Source organism: Coccinella septempunctata, chromosome 5 (genome assembly GCF_907165205.1).
Source record: "Coccinella septempunctata chromosome 5, icCocSept1.1, whole genome shotgun sequence".
Lineage (NCBI taxonomy): Eukaryota > Metazoa > Arthropoda > Insecta > Coleoptera > Coccinellidae > Coccinella > Coccinella septempunctata.
The window spans coordinates 16,291,031-16,304,002 of NC_058193.1; the positions used below are offsets into that span (position 1 = coordinate 16,291,031).

The following is a 12,972-nucleotide window of genomic DNA, read 5'->3' on the forward strand; positions in this document are numbered from 1 at the left end:
ATTAATTAATAATATTGTGCTCAACATCTGGAAAATCCATCACATCTCACTGCCATTATTTAACGTTACATCAATTGGATTTCTGGTTCAAATAACTATCACATTTTGAAGATAAATTACTCAACAGATAGAGTTCTCAACACAAAGTATCATTTTAGTAGTAGAACTGGATCATTGAATCATGTTACACGAAGGTTTTTTTCGAAAGTCTTCCAAAAATTTAAATATTTTCAATTTAAAAACGGATTAAAACAAACTAGGACACGAGCGAGCTACTACCTGAAATTTTCAGGGTGACACTACGGCTGCAGTGTCATCGTCTTCTACATGCGGTGCCTACACGGAGGTGAACTGAGGGCTTGTGGCCCACTCTTCGTCCGCTTGAAGTTGGGGAGACTCAAGCCAACAAAAATACCATAAGTCAACAACAGGGGGTTTTGTGTCACCTGATGTGTTGTCCTTAACTCTTTAAGGTTACTTCAAGTGAACAGAATATGTTCAACAGTTCTATTGGTGCTCCTGCACCAGCGGTACAAGAAGCAGCCAGTAAGTACAATTTTCTTTTAATGTTAATTGAGCAGGTGGCTGGTCATTGCACCAGTCACCAGACCGTTTCCTCTCCATACCAGAAGTTTTTTGACCCCAGGCTTCGAGGGCGATCTCTCAATGAGAACCTTCGACTGCATGAGATCAGTCTAGCCATCTATTAAAGTGGTTCCTGATAGATGTACGACAGATGGGCAGCGCCGATTCCGAACCAGTAACAGCTGAGCGGCCCCCCCCTGCACCAAAAAAACTTTCTCTCTCAAAAACGGTTCAGTTTGCGGTGCTCAATAAACTCCATAAAATATTGGATATCACTCAACTATCCGAGTAATGAATGAAAAAATGAAATGGCGATTCTAATATAACAAGCTGTTGATTGAACCTGAAATTTCCAAGTGATGTAACATTAAGTCTTGAGTTTTGCAAAGAAAAGGGTTAAATATATCTACATAGTGGAAATGAATCCAAAAGTCCATTATTGAAATTTTCGAGCTTTCTGCCAATTCATGACACCATTACGTTTTGATTTGATCACATATGTATTGATGAGGAATGTTCATTAATAACATTTGAAAACTACGCTCTAGCAAACAATAAAAACATCCTGGAAACCTGAAAATACAATAAGACGCATCCTTCTTGATGATGGAGACGCAAAATCGCTTTCAATTATTGACGCATCAAAGCAGAACTAACGCACAATCAAAGCCAAAAATATTACGCATTGTCTCGCAACAGAACATTCCTCAAAAAATCATATTTTTCTCAAGGACGACAAATAAATTTGGTTTCATTTCACACAAAAAATGTATCAATTCTACGCTAGCATTGTCCTTACCTAACCATTTTATATAGGAATTAAGCAGAGATATAACACTTCTTATATCCCAGACATAGGGATACAGATCATATAATAGTTCTCGATTGTTGCAGGATGTAAGATTTTTAACCAATTTGTTCACAGCTTCTGTTATTTCATTAAATTTGGCCGCCCTGGAAAACCACTCTTGGATCTGAAATAAAATACACATATCAAAATGACGAATTTGTCATAAAATGCCTTTTATCAATGGTATCAAATTATCCATCTGGGATAGAGATTCTTCCCGTTTCTTTTTACCATATGCATTAGTTTAATTGTCGTGGGATTAACTGAAGAAGCAGATGATATAAATATGATGTGGAGATCATAGGTTAATTGGTTTTTATTAATTTCGTAAGCACCGAATGGGAGAGGTAAGAGAAATTAGCTGATTTAAGCCTAGTTCTCAGAGCTTCGTAGTGTCGCCAGCGACAGTTCTCCAGCCAATCAGAGCATGTAAACAAAACTTCCCCTGACCCCTTCCTTTTCATTTCTGGTTGTCGAGAAGTGTCGCGACACGCCCCTTTTGTAGTTGAAATATTCCAACTACACCTCGAATTTCTGCGACAATCACAAGTAAATATAACCTAACTGTCAGCCGCAAAAACAGTTGTTTTTGATTTTAGATATTCTTTTCAGTATTTTTTAATCATGGTATATTTTCTATCTAAATTCAGGTAAATATATGAAACACCAATGATAATTATCACGGAGAAAGGAAATATTCTATGGGGATGGCTGTGCACACCAGAGGATAAATTATTAAATAAATCAATCAGGAGTACTACGGTGTGAAATTTATTTATGTCAAAAACCAAGCGCTTTCGGTCTAAAACAAGACCATCATCAGGGTTTTCCTAGAAGGGTGAAAGAGGTTGTATAATACAAACAAATACATAGATATAGTAGTTACCCGTCTAGGAAACTATCGCAATTGTCGGCGAGTAGGTAAAGGCATCGCAACAATAGATCAGGTACACTCAAAATGGTAAAACTAAACATTTCAGAAATATATAAAAATCATATCAACGACGCAATTAAGAGGATCATAAACAATCATAAGAATGACATAAATGTAGTAATGACATGAATATCATAACCTCGAGAAACCCCGAGAAAGACAGGAAAGACACATCTCAACTATCAACATATTGTTAAATATGCCGACCGTAGGGTGACCTGAAATAAATATGGTCATAGGCGTAGTGGTCAAGGGGAATCTCGAAATCATTACAAATTAAAATTAAAAATTAAATATTAAATTTTTTCTTTTTCAAATCAATTACATTACATTAAAATTGGGACACAATGCGGAAACGAACACCAAAAAGGACACCCACATGACAAGGACCTCAAGAGTTACATCAAACTCTTAAATAAAGGAGTGAAACCATTATTCAAATTTAAGTTCACCTGAGTGTTTACACAATTCGTATTCGAACTCAACTCACGTAATATCTCGATATCTTCTAAAAGGTTCATCTTAATGCTATATCTATTTGTTGTAAGTCTATGGAGGATCTTGGAGTTATGGTTGGGGCTGAATGAATGGCCCGTGAAATTTAGATGGTGACCAAATGCCGATGACTGAGGCCTATTTAAGTGCTCTTTTATTCTAACTTCCAATCTTCTTCTTGTCTGTCCAACGTATGAAACATCACACTCGTTACATCCCAACCTATATATGCCGCTACAATGCAAACTTTTCACTCTATCTTTGGAATTACATAGAATATTTCCCAGGAAGGAGGAATTAGAAAAGGAGATCTTCACCCCATCACAAGAAGCCTCAAGTATGCGTGAAATGGCGTTAGAAAAATGTCCCAAGTAGGGAAGAGAGAAGTATCTCCGATTCAAGTCAAGAGGCCTAGAACAATAGGCCAAATCTTGTCTTTTTCTGGACAATATGTTGTTACGGAGCCGATCCACTAAATCTGGGTTGTAACCATTATTATAGGCTATTTGTTTAATTATGTTGAATTCTTTTAATAGGTTTTCTTCAGAGAGGGGCACATTGAGGGCTCTGTGGATGTAGCAACGTAAAGACGCCAATTTATGACTATTAGGATGATGGGAATGTGCCGGAATGATGTGGTCTGTGGAAGCCCACACAAACAGACCACATCATTCCGGCACATTCCCATCATCCTAAAGGTCAGTTCATATTATCCGTCCGTCTCGGTTCAGTTCAGCTCAGCCAAAATATCTTTCAATGTGTTTTATATGGACTAATTCATACTATCCGTCTCCGACCCTTCAGCACCTATCGGCACGCTTACGGCCGTCCGACGGTATTCTTCCAGAGAATATTTTGCGGATGGCCTGAAGGGCGTGGTTGGACTGAACGAGACTGAACGTATAATATGAATAAGCAACCGCTCAGTTCAGCTCAGTCAATCAAGGGTTTTCCTTTGTCGTGAAAGCTTCTTTGAACTTTTCTTGTCTATTATTTGCGACATTTTTCACAGTATACAGGATGATTCATAACTATTGGGACATAGGCTAAGGGCAGATTGTTTGGACCAAAATATGGCGATAGGAGCAAATATACCCCAATAAAATATTGCTGTGGAAAAAGATAGAGGACGTTAGAGTTAATTTTTTTTTTTCGTTTTTTGCTAATAATTTCACTGTATATTTTCAATGTTACATAAAATGAATAAACTTAAATTAAGTGTTCTACGTGTCCTACCCCCTACTTCTATGCCCTTTCTATTTCTTTCAATAAAGGACTTTAAAACTTTGAAGAAAATATTATTCTATACCCTTATAAAAAATTCAACTTCAACGCCCTCCATCTTTTTCCACAGCAATATTTTATTGAGGTATATTTGCTCCTATCGCCATATTTTGGTCCAAACAATCTGCCCTTAGCCTATGTCCCAATATGAATCACCCTGTATAATCGAAATGATTTCCTGTTCATTCTAAAATAGCCATGATGTGTGGACCAATTTTTTTAATAATGTCCAATATTCACCTTCAACTTTTCTCTTTTCAAATATTGGTTAGACACCCAATCCTTTTACCGACTTTTTGTTCCTCTTCATCTTCGTCTAACAATAATGCAAAAGCACAACATTCATTCAGGCGTACTTGCAGCAAAAGTTTACGTCCTATGAGATAGGGCACGAAAGAGAAACAACGAAAATAATAATACTGATAATTTAACAATATTTTTTAGGGTCCTTGTTGTACTGTTTTGATCAAAATGAAAGGCTTCATGTGTCAAGTGCTGGTCAATTCGAATGCAACCGAAGATTCACGACACACGAAGCGGAAGGTGACTGAGACGATCGTGACTGATAATATGAACGCAACCTCCGTCAACGGCTAATGATCCTTCCGCCGGCCTGAACTGAGCGGAACGTATAATATGAATCGACCTTAATAGTCATAAATTGGCGTCTTTACGTTGCTACATCCACAGAGCCCTCAATGTGCCCCTCTCTGAAGAAAACCTATTAAAAGAATTCAACATAATTAAACAAATAGCCTATAATAATGGTTACAACCCAGATTTAGTGGATCGGCTCCGTAACAACATATTGTCCAGAAAAAGACAAGATTTGGCCTATTGTTCTAGGCCTCTTGACTTGAATCGGAGATACTTCTCTCTTCCCTACTTGGGACATTTTTCTAACGCCATTTCACGCATACTTGAGGCTTCTTGTGATGGGGTGAAGATCCTCCTTCCTGGGAAATATTCTATGTAATTCCAAAGATAGAGTGAAAAGTTTGCATTGTAGCGGCATATATAGGTTGGGATGTAACGAGTGTGATGTTTCATACGTTGGACAGACAAGAAGAAGATTGGAAGTTAGAATAAAAGAGCACTTAAATAGGCCTCAGTCATCGGCATTTGGTCACCATCTAAATTTCACGGGCCAATCATTCAGCCCCAACCATAACTCCAAGATCCTCCATAGACTTACAACAAATAGATATAGCATTAAGATGAACCTTTTAGAAGATATCGAGATATTACGTGAGTTGAGTTCGAATACGAATTGTGTAAACACTCAGGTGAACTTAAATTTGAATAATGGTTTCACTCCTTTATTTAAGAGTTTGATGTAACTCTTGAGGTCCTTGTCATGTGGGTGTCCTTTTGGGTGTTCGTTTCCGCATTGTGTCCCAATTTTAATGTAATGTAATTGATTTGAAAAAGAAAAAATTTAATATTTAATTTTTAATTTTAATTTGTAATGATTTCGAGATTCCCCTTGACCACTACGCCTATGACCATATTTATTTCAGGTCACCCTACGGTCGGCATATTTAACAATATGTTGATAGTTGAGATGTGTCTTTCCTGTCTTTCTCGGGGTTTCTCGAGGTTATGATATTCATGTCATTACTACATTTATGTCATTCTTATGATTGTTTATGATCCTCTTAATTGCGTCGTTGATATGATTTTTATATATTTCTGAAATGTTTAGTTTTACCATTTTGAGTGTACCTGATCTATTGTTGCGATGCCTTTACTTACTCGCCGACAATTGCGATAGTTTCCTAGACGGGTAACTACTATATCTATGTATTTGTTTGTATTATACAACCTCTTTCACCCTTCTAGGAAAACCCTGATGATGGTCTTGTTTTAGACCGAAAGCGCTTGGTTTTTGACATAAATAAATTTCACACCGTAGTACTCCTGATTGATTTATTTAATAAGGAAATATTCTTTCATTTCATATTTATTGGTTTATTTCAGAATGGAGTTTTTCTACAGGTATACAGCTTTATATTCGTGGTAAAGGCGAAATAAAATAAGGAGAAGAAGGTGGATTCAGTAGGCCACTGCGGCAGATAGGTATTTAACTTCCTAATGAACCATGGGAGTTCACTGCTATATACTCCATAAATATTCATTTGGCCAATCCGTAATAGATATATGAAAAGTGAGGTAATTTCACGTTTTGAAATGAGAAATATGTAAAGATTTCCTGAATTAAAATCCAATTTTCTTTCAGTGAATACAAAAAGTGCCTATTTCATTGAAATTCCCAAAATAAATCAAAAAGTAGCTGAACGTTACTCCCACAAAATAAACAAGATTGGAGGTTTTGATCCATACACCATTTAAGCAAGAGATATATGAGGTTACAGTCCTGATGGAATATGATGATATTGTGGTTTTTCTAGTTTTCACAACCAGTTTAAACAAATCAGCAAATGAAAGCATTCAAGCGCTTATCAGCCTACAAATGCTCGCATTATATCTGGGTTTTGCTGTTTGAAACAAAATATTATGTGAGAAGTTTTCACAAAAGGGTCAGTACAGATGAATTGGTGTACATGTAAAGAAAGGAATAATGACCATTTTATGATAAAATGCTATGAGGATTGTGAAATATATTGGATCCGATCCATGCGGAAAGTGTTGTGCTGACCATTGTTCCTGACCATTCGTTCAGCAGCGTTTGTGCAAGCAATTTACACATGGATCGAATATTTTTTTAAAATGTATATACATAATATGATGTAATGTGGTTGTATTAAATAATCTCCAAAATATGCACTGTTCTATACAAAAGGTGTATTTACTATAAATATAAAACAGAAACAATATGAAAATATAATTGGTTCAAAAATAGGAACAGTATAAAATTATATCCAGTAGAAAAATATACAGCATAAATATAATGAGGATAGAATATAACCCATATATTTGAATAGCTCTTTCAATAGCATCCAATAATTTTAGTCGTCTCTTGTCTCGAGTCATTTGAGTAAAACTTCTTATCTTATACTGTCTCTATTTCTTCGGCCAAAATATGCAAGAGGATGGCATAATTATTCATTTCCTCCCAAGTTATTGAATACTTTCATGGCCTCTGTACTAATGTAAATTTTACACAATTTTAGTTCGAACACCATGTTTACTTCGGACATTATGGTGTGAGCAACTCGAAAATTCATTTTTGAAGAGATATATGTAACATAAATTCAAAATAGAATAGAATTTTTCAATCGTATTTGACAATCAGCTGTTTATGACAGCGGAGAACACAATACGTCATGTGAGAATGTAGGAAGGAGTGGGGATTGTCGCTGGCGACACTACGAAGCTCTGAGAACTAGGCTCTAGGAGGATTTAGTTTCCATAGGTTTTTTTGTAAAAAACATATACTATTTGACTTTTGTTATGAATCCCAGCGTATAGTGTTGCAATATTGCATCACTCCATATGATGATCTTGCAAAAATTCAGTAATAATTAGTAACGATTTATTAAGATCTACATAAGCTTGCCTCGCATACCTTCAAGGACACATACACATGATTATATTCTATTTTACGCTAGTTGAGTAGTATATTATTACAAGGGCATTTTATAATATGTATTACCACTAGAACACAATGAAAGAGAATAAGACCTACCTCAGGAGATTCCCTGTTAGCTCTTTGATTTTGCTCCATGACAAGATTTGCGTTGGACTTCAACCAATTGAATTCTTGTAAAAGGACTAAACCTTGTCCACCATGCTCGAATGGCAAATAGAAAAGGTCACACAACAAAGTCAAGTCATCAATACTAAGCTCTCCATATTTCCTGTATAATCAAAATTCAATTCATGTTTAATAAAATATTGGAAAGAACTAAAACAAAAGTAAAAAAAATCACATTGCTCTATTAGTCTATTTGATAACATTTTCAGAGTCAGAGGCCTCTTCATAGCCGAAAGGAAAATAGTAACATAAAACAAGCAAATAAAACACTCTGCAACACAAGCAATTTTCATTCAACCTTGTCAGTTACATAAAGCATCATGTCTATAGTATTGTTAACCATTCAGTTGACCAAAATAAAGTGGGTAAGAAATGTACCTCTAATTGAACAGATAGCCTCTATTTAAGATTTGACAAATTAATAAATAAATATGTGCAGAAAATCGATGGACTCTTCTAAACAACCAACTGAAGGGGAACACCAATTAGGTTATGAGTATTTGCGATTTCAATTATGTCGGTTAGTGAATGATTTGGAAGAGAATTAGTACAATTTGATGAATTTCAAGGAGTGAAGCCCACAGTGGATAGCCTATTAAAGCACTTAGCTCTGTTAACAGTAACGGCCACGATGAGCTGCTGCTCTATAAAGGAGTATTATTCATCGAACCTGAATTTATGATTGAAATTTTCTTGATGAATTTCAAACTGCAAAGTTGAAATGTATATTTATTGAAATGTATTGTTATTTTTACACCTATAAAGGATCATTTATTCATCGAACCTGAATTTATAATTGAAATTTTCAATGAATTTCAAATTTGAGAACTGAAATGTATGGTTATTGAGAGATGTAACAACACTGTTGAATCAGGTAGCAAATAATTCAAAATAGAACCAGATGAACTAGATTGCTGTTAATATTGTTTGTAGAAAGGCGGCTACAGACGGCATGCCAAACTTTGTCCAACGTCTGTTCGTTCCAACGTTGGCGCATTGTGTGTAGGCAAAACATATGGCAAAACAAAGCCAACGCTGACCAGGGTTCGCCTAGAAGGCGGTATTATCAACACACATCAAAGGGATTTGTTGAGACTCGCCAATGGACCTTATCATATTTGAAATTATAAGGTTAAATCTGGCTTGAATGGTTTATGGTAAGTATCCCTCATTAACCCTCTAATGCCCATTTTTTTTTTAATTATTTCCGTTTAGTTTCAAGTTAGCTTATGTATAATCTACATCTTTTTTTCACAAATAGTTAACTGATTTACATTAACACCTGTTCAAACAAAATGAACCTATACTGAAGGCGGACATGGGCAGTTGAACTATACTGCTCACAGGGAATAATTTTGTATCCACTTATATGCAACCAGTCTCAAGGCGGAATTGGGTATTAGAGGGTTAAGTAATTTTTGGTGCTTTGTGAAGTACTTCGCGTCGTCGTGCACGATTAGTACTGCAGTGGATTTAATAATGTTTCTTGTTGTCAATTATTATTGTTTTTCAAAGCAAAAATAACTGAAAACTTGAGCAATGACACTATTATAGAGTTCCTTAATTTATATGAAAAGTACCCAATTATTTGGGATCCGCAAAACTTCATAAAAGTAGAAATTTGGTTACCGATGCATGGGCTGCTATATCCAATGAAATGTCCGTTTCATGTACAATTGAAACATTTAAGACATGAAATTGCATCTTGATTGTCGACTCAGAGAATTCTAGTGCAGGAGTTGACGATATACAGGGTTAGAACTATTTAGAGGCTGGCTATAGGAATATCGAAAACCGTTAAAAGTGTGTCTTAAATTACAAAAAAGTAGTACACCAGTATAATCGCTATATAGGATTATGACTACACACCGAATTTCGTGTAGTTATCTCCAAAAACAAATGAGTTATGAAGAAAAAATGACAATCTTGATTTTCAGTTTTTTCGAGATATCTCAGGAACCATCAGAGATATTTGGGAACTGTTTACACCCACCCACTCATCCTTGAATAACGCAACTTTTTCGTAATTTAAGTTACCCTGTATTTCTAACGGTTTTCGATATCCCTGTAGTCCCCTCTAAATAGTTCTAACCCTGTATAAGCCAGCATGTCCAATCTTGGAGTTTAACTTAAAAGTAGATCATACGCTATTACTACATCATCGGAGTCAGACGCCATTTTTTCGCACGCTTGTTTAACGTTCGCATTCTCACTTGCCTCGAAAAGACTGGCAAGACAAGCATGTCGTGTGTATGGTCTTCCGTGCACGAATATCGAGAATACCAACGTTTCCACAAACGTTCGTTGAAACGCTGGCGAAGGCTAGTTATGCCGTCTGTAGCCGCCTGAGGGTGTTGAGGAAAATTTTATTACAGAAGCAATACTCACTTCTCTAATTTGCTCTCAGCTCCTGTGTCAAACATTTCTACTTGCATACTACCACTTGATGTCTAAAAAAAATACATATTTCTACTAAAATCAATGTAAATATACTTATATGAGTGAATCAATGTACGTCATAACAACTTGGCCACATACAAAAGGTGTAGAAATGTAAAAAGAGTTCAAATGCTCCTGAGACTACTAAAATGCCATTCCATCAATCCAAAAAAGAACTTGTCTTGGAAATAATCAATATCAAGGACAAAATTTGCTTACAACCATAATATCGGTTTCACTTATTCTGATATCAATTGAAATTCATTCTGGGAGGATTCTGAAACTTTTTATTAATCTATGGTTTTCACTCCCAATCTCTGGAACAAAATCAATTAAAAAAATGAAATAAACGACTTGCTCCTGCAATTGTTTGTCAATTAATGTCAAACAAAAGATACAATTCAGAAGATTTTCGAAAATTGATTTTCGTCTGATGAAGGAGTCTGATATAGACTCCAAAACGTTACTATATAAAATTATAATTTCAAAGTTCTTTATTTTCAGTTCATTGTCAAGCAACAATTTTTTCTGGTTGATTTGCTCCTGACAAATTAGTGCAAGAATTTACACAGGATCAAATCGTTTATTTCACTTTTTTAATTGATTTTGTTCAGAAGATTGAGAGTAAAAACCCTGAAAAGTTTCAGGAAATACACTTATTCTGTTTATACTAACTTATTATCAGCTCCAATGATCATGTTAACGCTGCAAACGAACTTACTATGTTACATTCAAATTCGGGAGGTTAGCCGTAACACCAACATGCAGTGTTAATGCATCCAGTACGTTATTACGCAGAGATGTATTCATAGTGTTACACTTAGAACACTCCTGTATAAAAATATCGCGTTATTCAGTTTGATTACACCGGCCTCTTGGATTTGGAAGCACTATATCTAAGTACCTAGAGTTGGATCACGGAAGTTATTCAGTGAATTTTGATTTTTCAAAAGTTGTTTATGGCTGTATCCGATTTAAAGGCTTTAATATCACGTGGAAGTTTTTGTATTTGCTCATGGACTGTAATTCAGAGCAGTAGATTCTGCATTTACTGAACCAATTACTAGCTTTAACAAATCCTTCATATTTTTTTATTGCCAAAGACTATTCAATTGGTGTTTTACATGAAAACAAATACAAGGAAACATTGCTAAAAAGTCAACACATAGGTATTTAGAAAAAATAAAGAAGTCTAGTAGCAATGATATTCAAATAAGTTTCCTCGATGTGGCCTTGAACTTAATTCAACAGAATATATAGACAAAATTGAGACAAAATGAACAAGTGATGAATGGAGGTCTAGCGTCCTGAGAAAAGGACAATTAATATTACAGAGTACATAAGATTAATCGAAACATTATAAATTATTCACTTTCCTGAGTATTCACTCAACATTTGTAACCTGCATAAAAAGAAAAACAAATGGCACAAACACTAAAAAATATCTATATCATTTCTTACCGAGATTTCACTCATAGCTATATCTTCATTAGATGCTCCAGATGACTTTATCACATGACTGGGTGATATGTTTGGAGTGCAGTTGCAATCCATAGGCTCCGACGCACTTGGACTAGAATCGTTTTCATTAGATACCCTTTCAGCATTCATTATTTCTTTTGAATTTCTTTCTTCTCCAATTACTTTATCCTCGCTATTTCTTATGCCTAGACCGCTATTTTGAGAATTGATATATTCCTCATTTGTGTTGTTGATTTTGGGTTTGATAATTGCACCGCTTAATACCGTTATTTGTTTTGTTTCGTCTTGATTTCCCGCCACTGGTATAGGAATCGATACTGTTGTGATTGGATTTGGAATAGATTCATTACATACCACTTTGGACTCCGAAACTAAGGAATTCATAATAGGCCCTGGCACAGGATTCACCATACTGTCATTTACAGTAACCTGGAAAGCATTCAACTGTAACATAACTGCTCATATGTATCTATCAAAAAATAAAAAATAAATAAGGAAGCCACGATTTTCAGATTGGTAACCAATTGTACATTCCAATAGAGTTGTATACTAATAGCAACTACTTAGAAATGGCTAATGTGTAAACTAAATTGGGATGTGAATTATTCAAGCATATTTTTTGGATGAAAACAATGGGAATATATGGATTGCGATATATCAAATGAAAGGTAATTTGATTACCTATTCAGCGATGTGGCTAAAACTAGAATCGGTTGTGCCGTTTTTTGTATTGAAAAATTACGAAATAATTAATAATTTGTGAGAATACTGCAAGCGGATCATTATTCTTTTACTAATTATTATTAATGGAAATCCACGAATCCATGGATTCGTATTTTCGAAGGCGGGTCTCCCTATGCTTTTTTGAATTTGAAATCTCTCACCCTTTACGCTCCACACCACTCTACTTCATTTTTCAAATAGGTATATGTTATTTTTTTGGCATGCTGTATATCACAATCCATATGTTCCTATTTGACAAAAAGTAGAGAGGTGTGGAGCATAAAGGGTTAGAGATTTCAAATTCAAAAAAGCATAGGGAGACCTGAAATTACTATTATATAGATAGAACTGTTATTCGTAACAGAATTTAATCCAGTTTCATATCTATAGCGTTTCTCTATGACTGACTGGACTGCGGGACGTCATGGTCACCATCAGTTTTTGTAGATTTATTCCCGGTAA

The 12,972-nt window shown here is 35.3% G+C and overlaps 1 protein-coding gene and 1 long non-coding RNA gene across 2 annotated transcripts in view; one reads left to right on the forward strand and one right to left on the reverse strand.

The window, feature by feature from the left end:
- The window catches only part of LOC123313140 (protein O-GlcNAcase), a 30,747-nt gene that overhangs the window by 5,784 nt on the left and 11,991 nt on the right, over positions 1-12,972 (reverse strand). The window contains exons 7-10 of the mRNA XM_044897877.1: positions 11,767-12,216; positions 10,255-10,316; positions 7,798-7,969; positions 1,385-1,559 (exon numbers count right to left, since the gene is read on the reverse strand). Of these exons, the coding sequence (XP_044753812.1) occupies positions 1,385-1,559; positions 7,798-7,969; positions 10,255-10,316; positions 11,767-12,216 (859 nt within the window). The remainder of the gene's footprint in view (positions 1-1,384; positions 1,560-7,797; positions 7,970-10,254; positions 10,317-11,766; positions 12,217-12,972) is intronic.
- On the forward strand, positions 6,156-7,225 carry LOC123313160. Its single transcript, XR_006537724.1, has 2 exons — positions 6,156-6,315; positions 6,388-7,225. It is a non-coding gene; the product is annotated as an uncharacterized LOC123313160 (long non-coding RNA).